General features: G+C 49.4%; 1 protein-coding gene across 1 annotated transcript; it reads right to left on the bottom strand.

The window, feature by feature from the left end:
* Positions 1–5,420: 5,420 nt before the first annotated feature.
* On the bottom strand, positions 5,421–6,410 carry LOC137522320 (formyl peptide receptor-related sequence 4-like). Its single transcript, XM_068242351.1, has one exon. The coding sequence runs from the start codon at positions 6,408–6,410 to the stop codon at positions 5,421–5,423; it is 990 nt and encodes a 329-aa protein (XP_068098452.1).
* Between the last annotated feature and the right edge of the window lie 8,745 nt (positions 6,411–15,155).

The raw sequence follows: 15,155 nt of genomic DNA, 5'->3' as shown, positions 1-15,155 counted from the left end.
CCATTGAAATTAAACAAATCTGATTGGCTGTTTGTGGCTCCGCCCCCTTTCTGAATTTGAACCCCAGTGTAAGGAGGCGCGGAGGAGCAGCTGCCTCTGATCAGCGCGAGGTGGCTGCTCCCACTGAACACATAAGGGAATGCGGAGGAACCGCCGCGTCTGACGCGGCGGTTGTTACATGTGGCCCGATCTCCTCTGGATCCCAGTGCGGAGAGGCCGCCGCTCGTATGGCTAGCGGTGCGGCCAACCTCGCGCATGGGCCACCAGAGGGCTTGCCGCACAGTGATGTGGCTGGGACTCGTAGTCCCTCTAGATTTAGATTGACGCGCGCGCGCACTCAGGCAGAATTTATGTTAGTCAAACTGAGTCAACTGACCAGGCTGGTCAGCTGACTCTGACTCCACTTCCCATTGGTCCAGCACTTAGGGAGGTGCTGGGAAGTGGGTCATGTATATATACTGCTGGCTGTTCACTTGCTCCCTGTCTGGCGTTGCGATCACTTACGTGGAAGCACCCAGATCCGTAGTCAGATCCGCAAGTGTGCCGGGACCAGCTGGAGCTGTAATCCTACACTTAGCTATATTCTGTTGATAGCTAAAGTACTAGTTTGATTGTGATTATCTGTTATGACCTATTGCCTGCTCGACTATTCTCCTGAACTCTGATCTTGTACCTCGATATTTCTGATACTCTGTTGCCGATCTCCGGCTCGTTCCTAGACTCCGCCTCAGCCTCCTGATTCTGTACCTCGATATATCTGATACCCCGTTGCTGAACCCTGCCTGTACTTTGACTCCGCCTTTGCCTCCTGATCTTGTACTGTATCTGTCCGTGTGTGTACGACCTGGCTTGTCCGACCTCGAGAACCGACCTTACCGTTAGAGGCGGTTCCTCGCTCTGTTAGCGACCCTTCCTCCTGAGGGTCACTTCCAGACATCCTTCCTACTGTCAGTCTGACTCCTCCCGTCTTGGAGAGCTCAGGTCTGCGGAAGGAATCTGTGCAGTACTCCTTGCTGCACTGAGGCCTAGTCCTCAAAGTGTTACTGTTACACCAAACACTACACTCTACTCAGGTGAACAGAGGTTAGCTAGTATATCGGATTATCAGTGATACTGCAGATCACGTATAATCTGGTATACAACTGTATTCTCAGTGATTCTGCAGATCATTGGTAATCAGATCCTCTCTGTGCTTCACCGATCGTTACACCCAGTCACCCAATGACTGTAACAGGTTTGAGGCATCTGCTATTAACAGTGCAAGAATGGCAGCAATTTAAATATTTCCCTTGAAAATCAACAGGCTATTACCATGTTCAAATGATGTCCATAGTACAATGTATGACAATAATATTTTATTTGGAAATAAAAGTGTCTTTTCAGTATTCTTTTTTTTTTGCTTACATTATATCACTATTTAAAATCCTTATTTGCAAAAATAACAGTAATATACCGTCATGACATACATATCAAAAAGGTTGAGTCCCTATGGTAACTATTTATGTATTCTTTTTTTTTTTTAATGACACTTTATTTTTACAAGTGTTTTATTGCAGAATCAGATTCAGATTTATTTCGGCAAGTGCAACAGTTGCCACACAATTGTATGTGGTAAACATCGGCATTGGCCAGCAATAGTGCAAAAATACATTGCCAAATAAAGAAAAAGACAGGCATAGAATAAAAACATGCATGCAGATAGCGGCTTATGTAATAGCAAGGGGACCGGGGACGGAGCAGTGCCTCTTCAGCGCTGCTAGATTTGGGTGCAGCCGGCGCCGCCATAGACTATAGTGGGAATCAGTCTATTGCGGCGCTCAGTGAGTAACGTCGGCGCTGTCAGAAGACGGAGTCGAGGTTGCTTAAAAAACACAATAATTCGGCCTCCAGCAATCGCTCAAAGCTGAATTATTTCATTCCCCCACTATCCATGGCGTCCTGGAGGGGGAATAGTAATTACCCTGGCTGGGACTTGTGCAGAAGCAGGATCAGCCATATAACAGCTGTATTCTGCCCCCAAGTCTACCGGCACGGTTTCCATATGTATGCACCGGGGAGCCATGCTGGAGTGTCTAGCTGTGTGCGAGGCTGGAGTTCAGAAGGAGCACTGCTTGGGGAAAAGAGGAGTTCCTGTGCCTGGAGGCTTTGCTAGGAATAGTTCTGTAACGGCTGCCTGAGCACATGCAGTTGGAGAAGCGGCTGCCGGGATGGTGGGGATCATGTGTGATCCTGTTTGCTCTGGTTCTTAGCCTGGATGTGTGGAGGAGGTCCAGTGGTGGCTGGAGTGTACCAAGTAGTAGCAGGGGTGTACCAAGTGGTGGCAGGGGTGTGCCAAGTGGTGGCAGGGGTGTACCAAGTGGTGGCAGGGGTGTACCAAGGATTCTTTCCACTGCATTGATTGCTCTTTGTAGTTCTATTTCAGTAACTATGGATGGGGGTAAGGGGTTAATTAATTGGGGATTTGTATATTTTTATATAATTTAATGTATGTAGGGTGTCTTTTTACTTTTTGGCCACTAGATGTCCCCCCACTGTATTCCTGTGTACTCTGAAAACGAAGTGCTGTGTTGTGGTTTTACTTTCACTTTGTCAATGACCAATGGCATTTCACGGATTCTGGTGATTATTGATGACAAGCACTTTAATCATTCATGCGGGGGCATTCATAGGTCTGCAACAGGGGATGATGCGGGAGCATGCTTGTGTGCACAGCAGGGGATGACATGGGAGCATACATATGTGTGCACAGCAGGGGATGACACGGGAGCATGCATGTGTGTGCGCAGCAGAGGGTGATACAGGAGCATGCATCTGTGTGTGCAGCAGGGGATGATGCGGGAGCATGCATGTGTGTGCGCAGCAGGGGATGATGCGGGAGCGTGTATGTGTGTGCACAGCAGGGGATGACGCGGGAGCGTGGATGTGTGTGCGCAGCAGGGGATGACGCGGGAGCGTGCATGTGTGTGCGCAGCAGGGGATGACGCGGGAGCATGTATGTGTGTGCGCAGCAGGGGATGACGCGGGAGCGTGCATGTGTGTGCGCAGCAGGGGATGACGCGGTAGCGTGCATGTGTGTGTGCAGCAGGGGATGACGCGGGAGCATGCATGTGTGTGCGCAGCAGGGGATGACGCGGGAGCATGTATGTGTGTGCGCAGCAGGGGATGATGCGGGAGCGTGCATGTGTGTGCGCAGCAGGGGATGATGCGGGAACATGCATATGTGTGCGCAGCAGGGGATGACGCGGGAGCGTGCATGTGTGTGCGCAGCAGGGGATAATGCTGGAGCATGTATGTGTGCGCAGCAGGGGATGACACAGGAGCATGCATGTGTGTGCACAGCAGGGGATGACGTGGGAGTGTGCATGTGTGTGCGCAGCAGGGGATGACGCGGGAGCATGTATGTGTGTGCGCAGCAGGGAATGACGCAGGAGCGTGCATGTGTGTGCGCAGCAGGGGATGAGGTGGGAGCATGCATGTGTGTGCGCAGCAGGGGATGACGCGGGAGCGTGCATGTGTGTGCAGCAGGGGATGATGCGGGAGCATGTATGTGTGTGCGCAGCAGGGGATGATGCGGGAGCATGCATGTGTGTGCGCAACAGGGGATGACGCGGGAGCATGCATGTGTGTGTGCGCAGCAGGGGATGACGCCGGAGCGTGTATGTGTGTGCGCAGCAGGGGATGACGCGGGAGCATGCATGTCTGTGCGCAGCAGGGGATGACGCGGGAGCGTGCATGTGTGTGTGCAGCAGGGGATGACACGGGAGTGTGCATGTGTGTGCGCAGCAGGGGATGACGCGGGAGCGTGGATGTGGGTGCGCAGCAGGGGATGACGCGGGAGCATGTATGTGTGTGCGCAGCAGGGGATGACGCGGGAGCGTGGATGTGGGTGCGCAGCTGGGGATGACATGGGAGCATGCATATGTGTGCGCAGCAGGGGATGACGTGGGAGTGTGCATGTGTGTGCCCAGCAGGGGATGACGCGGGAGCGTGCATGCGTGTGCGCAGCAGAGAATGATGCGGGAGCATGCATATGTGTGCGCAGCAGGGAATGACGCGGGATCGTGCATGTGTGTGTGCAGCAGGGGATGATGCGGGAGCGTGCATGTGTGTGTGCAGAAGGGAATGACGCGGGAGCGTGCATGTGTGTGTGCAGCAGGGGATGATGCGGGAGCGTGCATGTGTGTGTGCAGCAGGGGATGATGCGGGAGCGTGCATGTGTGTGCAGCAGAGCATCATGCCGAGGTACATATATCTACACCCCTGGAGCTACAATGAAGTCTCAGTAAATGCACTGTAGCAAGCGTAAGAACTGGTTAAACAATGATTAAAGCTTGCTTCCAACTATAGTGGGAAATGGACCTTTGTGTTTTCCATTTAGCTTCAATGGGAATCTGAAATGAATGGATATCATTTTAGAGAAACAGGATTCACGGGGCCTGAACTAGCGGTAATATTGCTGTACAGAGAGATCGAACATTTCCTAGAGGCAGATTCCTGTACTGAATTCACAACACATAACATTGATTATAGGATGAAGTACAAAAACCTAAATAAGCAAAAAAAAGCAACCTAAAAACAGCGTTCAGAAAAGGAAGTGAAATGAGGAGGAGCACGTCAGGAGGGCTACACGGGGAGGGCTACAGGGAGGGCTACAGGGAGGGCTACACAGGGAGGGCTACACGGGGAGGGCTACAGGGAGGGCTACACGGGGAGGGCTACAGGGAGGGCTACAGGGAGGGCTACAGGGAAGGGCTACAGGGAAGGGCTACACGGGGAGGGCTACAGGGAGGGCTACAGGGAGGGCTACAGGGAAGGGCTACAGGGAGGGCTACAGGGAGGGCTACAGGGAAGGGCTACACGGGGAGGGCTACAGGGAGGGCTACAGGGAGGGCTTCAGGGAGGGCTACAGGGAGGGCTACACAGGGAGGGCTACACAGGGAGGGCTACACGGAGGGCTACACGGGGAGGGCTACAGGGAGGGCTACAGGGAGGGCTACAGGGAGGGCTACACGGGGAGGGCTACACGGAGGGCTACACGGGGAGGGCTACAGGGAGGGCTACAGGGAGGGCTACAGGGAGGGCTACACGGGGAGGGCTACACGGGGAGGGCTACACGGGGAGGGCTACAGGGAGGGCTACAGGGAGGGCTACACAGGGAGGGCTACAGGGAGGGCTACAGGGAGGGCTACACGGGGAGGGCTACAGGGAGGGCTACACGGGGAGGGCTACAGGGAGGGCTACACGGGGAGGGATTTTCAAGCTTTAACATTTAATTTGTAATACTTGAGATTTATTGGCTCAGAAGCTGACATGTATGGTGACACCTGGGAAGGTAAACAGCCTTCTTCATGGATTTTCCAGCTCGTATGTTCGGAGAGACCCTATAAATAAATAACGAGCAAGAAATCTCCTCACAGCTCTCACTTGGGTTCATTCATTGCATTCTCCATGGTTTCTTCCAGTTTGGCTTTTATAGACCTTTTATTATTGGGTTTGTGTTTTTGACCTACTAATACATAGATAACGGGATTGATGCAGCTGCTGATGGTTGCCAACCAAACACAAATAACATTAACTGTAAAATTGGTCAGAAATTCTGTGCTACTATTCCTATTGTATTCAATGACAGGCCAGATGTAGTACGGAATCCAGCAAATAAAAAAGCAAACCACCACGGCAATGGTAACTCTCAGCGTTTTCTGTAACGTTTTGGGCCTTTTAAATGCGCGGTTTTGTAGTTTGAGGACAATCATGCAATTACACAGGGGGATAATAGTCAAACATAGCGTGAAAGTGAAGAAACTAGGATGATGATGAAAATGTGGACTAAGTGTGTGCACAAACGAGACATTTACAATGTCAAAATAAGTATCATTGAATATCGAAAAGAAGTCTCTCTGAACGTGTGTATAAGATAAAGGAACAGTGCTACTATTGAGGGTGAAGGTCCACACTACTCCAATGATTTGAGGCACAGTCCAAATAACCAGGGAGACAACGATGGCTAGCTTCCTTGTACGATGTACTCTAGACCAAAATGGCCACATGACTGACACCCAACGGTCAATACTGATGACTGTGATGAAGATAATGCTGACGTTGGAGTTTAGCTGTAACCTTATCCAATGAATTATGGGTGTATAGAAAAACAATTCTCCTACATCAAGCCAAAGCCACTCCATTATAGAAAGAGGTAAAGAAACACAGAACAGGAAGTCAATGATGGCCAAGTTGGCAAACCACACGGCACTGACTGTCTTCATCCTGAAGCCAGCGATCCAGATCACCAGTCCGTTCCCTACTGATCCCACAATGAAGGCAACACAGTAACAGCAAACACTCAGGACTTTCACAATGCTGCTAATGTTATGGAAAGCCTCATAGAAGTGACTTGGAGGAGATCCATCCATTTTCCAAAAACAATGAAAGCCAGATATTCAAACTGAACAAGTCCCTATAACAAAAACAAAAATAAATGTGACATATATAGTTCATAGCAATGTTCAAAACTTTCTATTGTACATACAGTTTACTTAAAGTGAACACAAGGTGAGAGTGATATGGAGACTGCCATATTTATTTCCTTTCAAGCAATACCAGTTGCCTGGCTGTCCTGCTGATCCTCTGCCTCTAATACTTTCAGCCATAGACCCGGAACAAGCATGTGGTACTGACATTGTTGTCAGATCTGACAAGATTAGCTGCATGCTTGTTTCTGGTGTTATTCAGACACTACTGCAGCCAAATAGATCAGCAGAGCAGCCAGGCAACTGGTATTGTTTAAAAGGAAATCAATATGGCAGCCTCCATATACCTCTTACCTGGGGTTCACTTTGAACCTGATTTCCAGGAATATAGTGAATGCTAACTATTATGTTTACTTTCACAATGTCCCAATCATAGGACAGCTTCTGTTCCTACCTTCTGCCAACTACATTACATAGCCAATAACACATATCAATAATAATCCTTTGCACAAACATGTTGCTGAGATAGTGACACAAACCTCCAATACTACTAATATGGAGAATCTACAAATATTGCAGCAGCAATATGCACAAAGCAGGTCAGCATGAGTAGGTCTCCTGAGCCATGCTGATCCTTACACTACCCCACCCACATCCAGCACAGCAAGGAAACCTTGTGGGCATCTCTATATATCACTGCACATCACAGCAGCACAGATAAGCCGGATGGGACCACATTCTGCCCAAGAAGCACATTTCCCAGAGGACTGCAGACCAAGTAACATCAAAAACATACATACACTTACTCATACAGTTTTTGGACTTACGTTGCTCAATGTGGTTTACTCTGCCAATCACCTGCTCTGCTATTGCAGCATTGCTCCACCATATCAGCCACATGACCCAAACTAACCACTACTGGAATTGTAATATTATTATCTAAACCTACTAGAGATAAGTGTCAGCCCTTCATAGGTAGAGAGCCCACAAGCCCCCAAGATGCTGCCTCCCACTACATTAACCACTTAATGACCACGGTGTTAACCCCCCCCCCCCCCCCCCAGTGACCAGGCCGTTTTTTTACTAGTTAGGCTCTCTGCAGGACCACACAACTCAGCAAACAAGTGACCCCCCCCCTTTTCTTCCCACCAACAGAGATTTCTGTTGGTGGGGTCTGATCCCTGCTCCTGCGTTTATTTTTTATGTATTTGTTTTTTTTTAAATAAATTCTTCTATTTTTTATTTATTGTATAACATTCCCACCCTCCCTAACCCCACTAGCCAATAACAGTGATCCTGTATCTGACCTGACTGAGACATATCACGTGGTGGAACAATAACGGTTGTGCATCACTAAATTCATCACACAAATGTGTGAATAACTCCTCTGACATATCAAGTGGAGCGGCTGTGGTGCTAGTGGTGGTGGTGGCTGCAGGGCGGGTGGTAGGTTGTTGTGGGGTGCCGGAATCAGAGCAGGAGGAGGATGGTGCATCAAGGTTCCATGCAGAAGCTGTAGAAGATGGGTGTGCTGTGTAAGCCAGTCCACTACATCCTCTGAATTTTGGGTGTTGATGATACATACAGGTCCTCTGAACACTGGGCATTCTTCCAGGGCCGCAGGAAATCACAGCAGCACAGCACTTCGAGGACCCCTGAGGGGTGGCCTGCCTCTGCCTGTCATTTTATTTTATTTGGGGTACAGCGCCTGCAACAAGTGAAAAATAATGCACTGGAGTGGTACTGTGCCTGCAAATTGATGTGGCAAAAATAGCAGTAGTGTACAAAGCTCTGGGTGTCAGTGGGCTGTGTAGTCCTCCTGTCCCTCCTCTTTATTCCTCCCTTTTCTCCCTTCAAATAGTTTGTTCTTTTTTGATACTATCATACCTAACATATGTTTATACATAAGCTATGTTCCAGCCCGTAGTATGGGCAAGCGTAACTTCGCCCACCGATTGAGGAATTAGTTTATAGTATGTCACCGCGTGAGTACGTCATGTGGAACGCACAGCGCGATGACATCATGGGGCATGGCCACGCCTTTCAGGAAGTAAGTGCGGCGAATACAGCGATATCATACGCTGTATTAGGACTGTATAAGTGGCTCTCTGCACCCGAACATTTCATCTCTGAGGAAGCAGAGGGAGTCTGCGATACATGTGAGATGGTTCGAGGGGTGTTGGCCGACACATCTTATGGTGGTGTCTTTAGTAGTAAGCATCGTATTCATTTTTTTCCTAGCTTTCTATCAATAGGTGCTGTTTCTCAGCTCTCTCATTAGACCACACATTAGTGGTAAAGCTAGATCAGTGTGGTCTTTACAAGCGCACTGGATGTATATTAGTATTAATGACTGTTAATACCTCCATTGCACCCATTATTTAATTATTTGTACCGATTTTGTGTGTTTTATTCATGACCATTACTGTATGTGTCATTCTGTTACTTAGCCACACCCCTTGTTAGGTTTTAATAGTTTTTAGAAGGGATATGTCCCTAATAAAATTGTTTACACTACATGGAGTTCATTTGTTAGGAGTATCAATTTACTGCTAGATGGACGGCTTTCTCTCTTGTGTGAAGTTTATTGAAATCATCCATCCATGGCATTATTTGGTATTGTTGTTTGGCCCAGTTCTGTTCTTTGGCTAATGGGCTGTGCAGTGTCACACACAGAGAAATACAGTAGATCTATCAAAATACAGTGGAAGAAAAAACACTGAAGTGGGGTCCTGTGCCTGCAACTGAATGGGGCAACAATAGCAGTAGTGCTGCGCACAGCTGTGGGTATCAGTGGGCTTTAGAGTCACACACAGAGAAATGCAATAGTACTATCAGAATACAGTCTAAGCTAATGTCCTGGAGTGGCACTGTGCCTGCTACTTAACCTGCTACTTAACGACTGCTCCATGCCAATCGGCATGGATGCAGCAGCAGCTCCAGGACCGCCTAACGCCAATCGGTGTGCAGTCCTGGGGGCGTGTTTTGCAGGAGATCACGCGCGTGCACATCTCCTCTATCATTCTCCCAGCAGCGATCTAATGACACTGTAAAGCTCTGCAATCTAAGGCCCCCGGGGAACACAGGAGCGATTCGCTGTGATAGGCTGATGGGGGAGGGAGGGTTAGAAAATCAATTAAAAAATAGGCATATTTATTAAAAAAAGGAAATAAATATTTACTAAAAAATAAATAAACACTGGGAGAGTGATTAGACCCCACCAGCAGAGAGCTCTGTTGGTGGGGAGAAAAGGGGGGGGGGGGAGGGAATCATTTGTGTGCAGAGTTGTGCGGCCCTGCAGCTTGGCCTTAAAGCTGCAGTGGCCTAATTTGTAAAAGGCCTGGTCACTAGGGGGGTTTAACACTGCAGTCCTCAAGAGTTTAATGTGGCAACAATAATAGTAGTGTGCGCACAGCTCTGGGTGTCAGTGGGCTGTGGAGTGTCTCACACAGAGAAATGCAATAGTACTATCAGAATACAGTCTAAACTAATGCACTGGACTGGTCCTGTGCCTGCAACTTAATGTGGCAGCAATAACAGTAAGCAGTAATACTGTGCACAGCTCTGGGTGGGTGTCAGTGGGCTGTGGAGTGTCACACACACTAAAACAAAACAGCAGAACGATGTAGTAGCCCTCAAAAGAGCTATTTGGGGTGCTACATGTAGTACGATGTAGTAGCCCTCAAAAGGGCTATTTGGGGTGCTTTCACAGCAAGTCAGTCAGAGAGGAACAAAGTAAACATGCCTAGATAACTTCCCCTATCTCAGCAATGCTCTCTGTCCCTTCCTCTCACTACAGCAGCCTGAGACAGAATGAAATATGGCCGGCACAACTGCATTTTTATAGAGGGCGGAGGGGCGGGTCCGTGGGGGAGTGCAGGCTGATTGGCTGCCATGTGTCTGCTGACTGTGAGGTAAGGGCCCACAGTTTAACAGAATCATAATGTATAGGGGGTGGATAGAACATGCCATGTGCTCGGGCGCGAGTAGGTTATATCTGCCGGAAATTTTCAGCCGGTGATCCATTTGGGTCATCTCTGATTACACATCACAAGTCACAATTATGCTTGGTAATCGTAATGCAAAATTTGTGGATTACGAGTAAAATATTTTGCATGTAAATGTAATCGCTAACTGCAATTATGCATGCTAGTCCATTGTTACGCATACAAAAAGATTTTTTTCATTGAACCTTTAAACAATAGCCACGCGTGTGCAGTATATTGGCCGTTGAACAGTGGTGCTCAGCAGAGCTCGAATATTCGAGTAGCTCGAATATTCGAGCTCTTTTCCCGCTATTCGAGCTCGGTATTCGAGCTCCGAATAACTGTAGCTATTCGAATGGGCTATCCGAGTACACTCGAATAGCCCATTCACTATTTGAGCTATTCGAGCAAACGGCGCTATTCGAGCTCGGTACCGAGCTCGAATAGCGTCATAGCCCAGATTGATGTCCTTAGAGCCAATCAGAGGGCTCCCAGGCCCTCTGACGGCAGCCAATCACAGAGGGGGACCCTGGCCAGCCCCTACCCTATAAATAGCGGCCGCCATGTTACGTTTCTCCGTCCTTGCCTGAGACTTGCATAGAGAGAGAGTTGCTCCTTTGTGCTTTGGCTTAGCAAGAGCTCTATTGTGGTCATTTACCTAGCGTTTTTGCTCACATACACCTCCTATACACACCTATATTGTTGTTAGTTAGTTAGACATTGTATTTTAGTTAGTAGCTTTTGTGTTACATAGAGACAGGCCAGCTGCTGCAGGCTTACAGCTTTAGGCCTCAGGGCCTTGCCTGTGTGGGCAGCTGTCCTCCTGTCCTCTGTTTATTTCTCTCTATTCTATACCAGTATTTCTGCTGTCCTTTACTACTGATTGTATTAGTATTGTAGTTATATACTGTAACTGTACTAGGACACTCACTGTCACTGTTCATAGGCTACTAGCTGCTTCTGCGTGTGTGCACTCACTGTCTGTGTACACACTACACACACTCTATTTCCTTCTGATAACTGATTGATTATTGTAATTGATTATTGTAATTAGTTAGTTGTACTTACTGTTACTACTTACTGTACTAGGAGTCTAGGACACTCAGTCACTGTTCATAGGCTACTAGCTCCTGCGTGTGTGCACTCACTGTCTGTGTACACACACTACACACACTCTATTTCCTTCTGATAACTGATTGATTATTGTAATTAGTTAGTTGTACTTACTGTTACTACTTACTCTTACTGTACTAGGAGTCTAGGACACTCAGTAACTGTTCATAGTCTACTAGCTCCTGCGTGTGTGCACTCACTGTCTGTGTACACACACTACACACACTCTATTTCCTTCTGATAACTGATTGATTATTGTAATTAGTTAGTTGTTTGTACTTACTGTTACTACTTACTCTTACTGTACTAGGAGTCTAGGACACTCAGTCACTGTTCATAGGCTACTAGCTCCTGCGTGTGTGCACTCACTTTCTGTGTACACACTACACACACTCTATTTCCTTCTGATAACTGATTGATTATTGTAATTGATTATTGTAATTAGTTAGTTGTACTTACTGTTACTACTTACTGTACTAGGAGTCTAGGACACTCAGTCACTGTTCATAGGCTACTAGCTCCTGCGTGTGTGCACTCACTGTCTGTGTACACACACTACACACACTCTATTTCCTTCTGATAACTGATTGATTATTGTAATTAGTTAGTTGTACTTACTGTTACTACTTACTCTTACTGTACTAGGAGTCTAGGACACTCAGTCACTGTTCATAGGCTACTAGCTCCTGCGTGTGTGCACTCACTTTCTGTGTACACACTACACACACTTTATTTCCTTCTGATAACTGATTGATTATTGTAATTGATTATTGTAATTAGTTAGTTGTACTTACTGTTACTACTTACTGTACTAGGAGTCTAGGACACTCAGTCACTGTTCATAGGCTACTAGCTCCTGCGTGTGTGCACTCACTGTCTGTGTACACACTACACACACTCTATTTCCTTCTGATAACTGATTGATTATTGTAATTAGTTAGTTGTACTTACTGTTACTACTTACTCTTACTGTACTAGGAGTCTAGGACACTCAGTCACTGTTCATAGGCTACTAGCTCCTGCGTGTGTGCACTCACTGTCTGTGTACACACACTACACACACTCTATTTCCTTCTGATAACTGATTCATTATTGTAATTAGTTAGTTGTACTTACTGACTGTTACTACTTACTTACTTACTGTACTAGGGACACTCACTCAGTCACTGTTCATAGGCTAGCTCCTGCGCGTGTTTGCGCGTGCGTGCACTCACTGTCTGTAGTGTACACACACTAAATTTACTTGTGATTACTACTGATTATTGTAACTGCTAGTTGTACTTCCTGACTGTTACTACTTACTTACTGTACTAGGGACACTCACTCAGTCACCTCACCCACCAACCCACTCCATTAAAGTACCCCACTTTTCACCCGCCCTTTTAAAAAACTTTTGTCTATACACCCAAAACATCGAAGATGTCTGGAAGTGGCAGCCAGCGCGGTTTGGGCAAGGGGAAGGGCAGCAAGGGAATCAGGAGGAGAGGGAGCAGCATTGTGGCAGGCCGCGCCACCATGCACAGTTCCGCAGCAGCAGCAGCAGCGTCAGTGGCTAACATTCCTCCCATAGCCACTGGCCGTGGACGCCTTGGGCGCCGCCCAGCAGGAGCATCTGCAACTCACGCTGCAGAGACACAGCAGCAGCAGCGTGTAGCACCTGCTCCGATTTTCCTCCAGCCGGGTCGGAAATGTCCCATTGAGGAAAAGCATGCAGACACTGTGGTGCAACTCATGACGGAGGATGAGCAGCCCGCCATCAGCTCTGCATCCGAGGCCTCCACCCTCACCACCACCACCACCACCACCCCTGTTCGCAGCAGCCGCCCAGCAGGGTCTGGGGAGGAGGCCAGTTCACCGTCACAAGTTGGCGACCTGTCACTCAGCAGTATTTTTACCCCAGGCACCATCAGGGTATTGTCTGCTGTTGTTGGCGATTTTGAGGAGGAGATGCTGATGGGCACTTTGGGGGATGAGGGATTGGACAGCAAGACTGTGGCGACAGTCAAGCAGCCCATCCATGCATCAGGAGAGGAGTTTGGGGGGTCATCATCCCAGCAGGACATGTTTCAGGAGGGGGAGGATGATGATGACCCGGTGACAGACAGAGACTGGGTGCCACCACCTCCAGGGGATGTCGTCCTCAGCAGCTCTGAGGAGGAGGAGGAGGATGCTCTTGTGGGCCTTGCAAGGAGGCGCATCATTGCAAGCATTGGCAGCAGCAGTAGGCAGGTCCCACAGCCTGCTGGTGTCTCAGGCTCAGCAGCAGCAGCAGCAGCATCTGCCAGTACCACCACCAGCCGCACCCAAGCCCCCCAAGCCCCCCCCCCAACCACCACAGGGAGACAGGCAGCAGCGCTTCCATGCCGTAGGGGGATGTTTCTGTCACCAATCTGGCGATATTTCACCATGCCCACTGTGTACAGCAAGTACGCCACTTGCAACCACTGTCAGCGGAAGTTGAGCAGAGGTGCAGACCCCTTAAAGTTCAGCACCAGCTCGCTCATCAACCACCTTGCTGCGAAACATTTCCACCAGCATGAGGAGTTCCAGAGGCTGAAGGCATCTGGTGCTGGCAGTGGCACCACACCCATCACTGCACAGCCTTCAGCAGCAGCAGCAACAGCAGCCACCCGCCCTCCTGCTCCTCCAGCAGCACCAGCAGGAGTGCGGAAACGCACTGCTCCTCCCCCCTCTGCAACTCCTGCCGCCGACACTGAGGCCTGTTCTGGCAGCCAGTCCTCAGTGGCCTCCTCTGCTGTGTCTGCTGATTCCCGTGCCAGCAAAAGGCCACGCCAGAGCCTTTTGAGCGAGTCCTTCCAGGGGGTGGTTAGGGCTCTGCCTCCCAGCAGCCGTCGCGTGCGGCAGCTGAACGGCTTGCTGGCACGGGCCATGTGCTACCAACTCCTGCCGTACACGCTCGTGCAGGAGGGGAGCGACATTCGTGCGCTGCTTGCTTGCGCAGCCCCAGACTGGCAGCTCCCCAGCAGACACTTTTTCTCCCGCAAGGCCATTCCTGCACTGCACCGCTTTGTGATGGCCAATGTGGAGCGAGGGCTGGAGCACGCGGTTGGTGAAAGGGTTCACGTCACCATGGACTCCTGGAGCAGCCGCTTCGGGACAGGCCGCTACCTGTCCTTCACTGTCCACTGGGTCAGCTTGGTGGAAGGGGGTGAGGATGGGAGAGCAGCAGCGGGCACAGCAGCAGCAGCAACACAGTGGGTGGTGCCACCCCGCAGGGTCAGGGGAACTGCAGCAGGTTCCTCCGATCCTCTGCCATCCTCCGGCACACCTGGCCAAACCCCCCGCCTCAGCAGCAGCGTGAAGGCCCGCCACTGCCAAGCACTGCTGCACTTGGTCAGCCTTGGGAAGACCAAGCTGACGGCAACCCATGTGTTGGCCAAACTCCAGGAGCAGGAGAGGATTTGGCTGACCCCCAGAGGCCTCAGAGTCGGAGAGGTGGTGGCCGACAATGGGGCCAATCTGGTTGCCGCAATAGACAGGGGAAACCTGACCCACATCCCCTGTCTTGCCCACGTGCTGAACCTGGTGGTGCAGAAGTTCTTGCGCACCTACCAGGGGATGGGCGAAC

Source organism: Hyperolius riggenbachi, chromosome 6, assembly GCF_040937935.1.
Source record: "Hyperolius riggenbachi isolate aHypRig1 chromosome 6, aHypRig1.pri, whole genome shotgun sequence".
Taxonomy (NCBI): domain Eukaryota; kingdom Metazoa; phylum Chordata; class Amphibia; order Anura; family Hyperoliidae; genus Hyperolius; species Hyperolius riggenbachi.
Note: the sequence above shows the minus strand (reverse complement) of the source record. Positions and strands in the feature narration are given on the sequence as shown.

Coding starts and splice junctions, on each gene's coding strand:
- LOC137522320 (XM_068242351.1), bottom strand. CDS start 6,410: ATGGATGGATCTCCTCCAAGTCACTTCTATGAGGCTTTCCATAACATT.